General features: G+C 46.6%; 1 protein-coding gene across 1 annotated transcript in view; it reads right to left on the reverse strand.

Moving 5' to 3' along the window:
• Window positions 1-5,000, reverse strand: part of slit1b (slit homolog 1b (Drosophila)) — a 45,802-nt gene that overhangs the window by 31,862 nt on the left and 8,940 nt on the right. The window contains exon 4 of the mRNA XM_030352490.1: window positions 4,719-4,790. Coding sequence (XP_030208350.1) covers window positions 4,719-4,790 — 72 coding nt within the window. The remainder of the gene's footprint in view (window positions 1-4,718; window positions 4,791-5,000) is intronic.

The following is a 5,000-nucleotide window of genomic DNA, read 5'->3' on the forward strand; positions in this document are numbered from 1 at the left end:
AACACTTAGCTAGGAGGAGTGTGGGATCGAACCAGATGATCTGCTCTACGTCCTAAGCTAATACAGCCCTTAGGCAAGCGAAGCCAATGAAAGCTAGCCTGCAACCAGATAAACAAACAAACAATACCTGCTTATTGAACCAACACAGAGGAAATAGAGATAGGTTGAGATAGATCGAGAATCAATAGAGAGGTGATTGGTAGGTAGATTGAGAATCAATAAGAAGGTAAGAAATAAATCATTTCTTAGTATAAGAGAAAAGAAAAAGTGGGAGAAAGGAAAGATAAGATATGAGATCACACTGAAGTTTATATGCTCCATTTCATCAAAGGGAGAGAGATAGGGAGAGGAGGAGAGTGAGAGAGAGTTAATGTGTTTGTACTTGTCCTAATGTTTGATTTGTTAATGTATTGTCAGTCCCAGACTGTAAGTACAAATATTAACCACATACCTAAACACACACACACACACCAAATTAAAGATTCCTCTGCCATTGGTTGTCAAGATATCAGTTGCCATGACACCAGGCTGCTGGATATGATGATGTTTACTGACGAGATGGTCACAGCTGGACCAGTGTGATGTGTGTGTTAGTGTGTGTGTTAGTGTGTGTGTGTGTGTAGGGGGGGGGGGGGGGGGGGGGGGGCTTAAGACCGAGAATGGTCCCGTAATATTTGCCTTCTCCCTCTCTCTCTCTCTCTCTCACTCTCTCTCTCTCTCGCTCTCTCTCTCTCTCTCTCTCTCTCTCTCTCTCTCTCTCTCTCTCTTTGTCTCTCTCCATTTGCTCTCAGTGGACACTGGTGGAGATTGAAGAGAAGAGGAGAGCCGAGGAGTGGAGGGGAGTGGAGGAAAGGTGTGAAAAGGACAGGCTTTTCCTCAACAATCTCTTTCCTAAAGTTTACTCTAACTCTGCAATGTGCTTGTGCTTGTGCCTGTGTGTGTGTGTGTGTGCTTGTGCCTGTGTGTGTGTGTGTGTGTGTGTGTGTGTGTGTGTGTGTGTGTGTGTGTGTGTGTGTGTGTGTGTGTGTGTGTGTGTGTGTGTGTGTGTGTGTGTGTGTGTGTGACGCATAGTATACATATTATAAGCACACACTGAGCATGGGAAGATCTGTGACCTGGTGGCTTTTTGGAAGGTCATTACCATGGAAACCGGGTCAAACCCAGTCTACCTTGAGGGCAAACTCTATGACAACTGACTCTCAAACTCTGTCTCTCTTTCTCTCACTCCATTTCTCTCCCTCTCTCTTTCTTACACACATACACACTCACACAAACACATTCCTTCTGTATCATTGTGTGTCTGTTGGCAATCTCTCTCTCTCTCTCTCTCTCTCTACCTCTCTCTCTCTCGCTCTCTCGCTCTCTCTCTCTCTCTCTCTCTCTCTCTCTCTCTCTCTCTCTCTCTCTCTCTCTCTCTCTCTCTCTCTCTCTCTCTCTCTCTCTCTCTCTCTCTCTCTCTCTCTCTACCCCATCTTCCCCATGGCCTCATGACCCCTTTCTACTCCTTCATTCCTTCATTCTTGCTCCCCTACGCTCGCACACACACACACACACACACACACACACACACACACACACACACACACACACACACACACACACACACACACACACACACACACACACACACACACACACACACAGCATTCCACTGCAGTGTTTTGCAGTTGTGTATTGAGCATGCTAAGTAGGTCTTTGGTGGCCTTGTATACCACATTCACCAACACACAATCACCATCACCTGTATGCTAATATCACAAACAAACACATACACATACACACACACACTTACACACACACACAACCACACACACATACACACACACACACACACACACATACACATACACACATGCATGCACGCACACTCACACACAAATACAAACACACACTAGCGTTGATGTGTGCGGCGGCACCGACTTTGTAAACGAAGCCACTAAACGCAGAGGTCACACCCTGCTTAGTGTCTAACTGAGCGTAGCGAGACAGCTGCTAGCCAGGCTCAGCGCTCTCTAATGACCTTATACTGTTAATTAGCTACGCACTATAGCACTGCCAGGGCCTCCCTCTAGGCCTGCCTGCTTAATGAGGACCACCACTCTGTCTAGTGAGGACCACCACTCTGTCTAGTGGGGACCACCACTCTCTCTAGTGAGGATCACCACTCTGTCTAGTGAGGACCACCACTCTGTGAGGACCACCACTCTGTCTAGTGAGGACCACCACTCTGTCTAGTGAGGACCACCACTCTGTCTAGTGAGGACCACCACTCTGTCTAGTGAGGACCACCACTCTCTCTAGTGAGGACCACCACTCTGTCTAGTGAGGACCACCACTCTGTCTAGTGAGGACCACCACTCTGTCTAGTGAGGACCACCACTCTGTCTAGTGGGGACCACCACTCTGTCTAGTGAGGACAACCACTCTGTCTAGTGAGGACCACCACTGTATCGTTCTAATGAGCACCACAACTCTGCCTGTCTAGTGAGGTCTATTTGCTACCATTATATGTCTGCCTATTTGGCTCCTTCTCAAGGGTTCTTTCTTGATGATCAACAGAGATTTTCCTGGCTCTTCAGAGGTCTTAAAGCTAGGGGTGTTGTAGAATATGGCCTGTGTAACCCTGTAAGTCTGGATCTGTGATTAAGGGCTGTTCAACTTAGGCTGCAGCAGGTAAGGGAGTTGATTACCCTCATATACAGTATTTATACCACGGTATGGGGGGATGCTCGATTCTGATTGGCTGCAGGGTGTGCATTAACTCCTGATATACGGTCACCTGCTAAGTAGTTCCAGTCAAATTGTCCGCTCAGCCTTCCAAACGAGTGCTGGTAAATTGTGAAAAATGCATTAAACTGTAATCAGACAACGCGGTTGTATGCTATAGACCCAGGAGTAACTGGTATAAAGGCTGGGACGAATTTCGAATTATAAATATGTACAATGCCTAACGTTAGCTCTTTGGCGCATAGCTGAGCGGACTAGAATACCTCCCGTTGCCAAGTCGTAGCTAAGGTCTGTCGTAATTACTGGAGTAGTGAACAAAGATCGGTTGCAAAATAACCTTACGGGAGGGTAATGGCAGTTCCAAGAATTAGTCAAACCCTCAGGCGTTACCAGGGAAACAAAGTTATGGCTTGTGAAAAACTTTATATTTGGACTTTAAATCGCATGAAAATATAAATTAATGGTCTTAATTAATTTACTTTGTCTAGTAACCGTGGTGTAAGCGGGATAATGCCCTTCGCGACTTCGCGGAGGCAACCGCGTCATCCATTAATTCCTGATAATGGTCACCTCGTCGGGCGTTATCCCTTGCATATATATATATACATAAATATGTTTCAAGGCCTTGAATAAGATGTTTTTCGATACTAGGCAGCAAAAGCGACAGCAATATTGTTTTTTGATGTGTGTGAGTGTGTTGATGGGTGTATGTGTGTGTGTGTGTGTGTGTGTGTGTGTGTGTGTGTGTGTGTGTGTGTGTGTGTGTGTGTGTGTGTGTGTGTGTGTGTGTGTGTGTGTGTGTGTGTGTGTGTGTGTGTGTGTTGTTGTTAATTCATAGTCCATCTGGACGTTCCTTGATGGACGTTTTCTACCAGAAAATAAAGCAAAACCTAGAACGATGAAGATAAACACACGCATTCACTCTCTCTCTTACACGCACACACACACACACACACACACACACACACACACACACACACACACACACACACACACACACACATACACACACAACACACACATACACACACACACACGCACACACACACACTTGCCAGCTGCTTCTTGTAGCAGTAATTAGTTTTGTGTTTGTTTATGTGATGGCCCCCTACAGAGAGAGAGAGAGAGAGTAAACGTGTGTTCATGTCTGTTTCATTTACCCTGATCCATGCTAACACACATCCACACACACCCACATCCACACACAGACACACCTGCCACACACACACACACACACACACACACACACACACACACACACACACACACACACACACACACACACACACACACACACACACACACACACACACACAAAACTGGCACACAAACAGACATTTCACACACACACCTTGCCATTGGGGGATCAATCAGAGAACTGTTAATTAAAGAAGCATTTTTGCATTTACTCCCCCATTTCCTCTCTCTATTTTCCATTCCCCAAACATCTCTCTTTGTCTCTCTCCACCCTCCTCATCTGCCTCTGCCTCTCTCTCTCTCTCGCTCTCTCTCTCTCTCTCTCTGTGACTGCTGGAGTGTATCTGTTACCATGTAGCAATATTGCATATCACTCCTGCCACACACACAAACACACACACACACACACACACACACACACACACACACACACACACACACACACACACACACACACACACACACACACACACACACACACACACACACACACGCACATGCACATGCACAAACACAGAAACACACACTTCTCATCACTTAGTTACCTACTACTAATCCCTTGATGTGGCGTAATGTGCATATCATCACTGGGACATTGATACCACATCACAACGACGTGTGCGTGAGGAGGCAGTGGTAGGCTTTTCCGACCCAAAGACGGGGTCACGAGCCGCACAACGTCCCTGGCCCCTGTGGTCGGTACCATGGAAACCTTGTCAACGTGTGGGGAGCCGGGGTACGAGGAAGAGGGGTTTGGTACTAGGTGGTGCGGGACGAGACGTGGAGATACTCACAGCCGGGAGAGAAGCTCGTTCTTCTGAAAGAGGAGCTCCGGCAGCTGGCTCAGACGGTTCCTGTTGAGGCGTCTGGACAGAGGACAGCAGAAAAGCTCCATCAGAACCAACAATACCTACACTACGTTTCACTGTTCATACAGTGACACAGCTATAAGTTGGACCACTCATAGAGTGTCACAGCTCTATGTTTGACCACTCATACAGTGTCACAGCTCTACATTTGACTGTAATACAGTTTCACAGCTCCGAACTTGTCTACTTAATACAGTATTTTATTTA

The sequence above is a fragment of the Gadus morhua genome, chromosome 3, assembly GCF_902167405.1.
Source record: "Gadus morhua chromosome 3, gadMor3.0, whole genome shotgun sequence".
In the NCBI taxonomy this organism is placed as follows: domain Eukaryota; kingdom Metazoa; phylum Chordata; class Actinopteri; order Gadiformes; family Gadidae; genus Gadus; species Gadus morhua.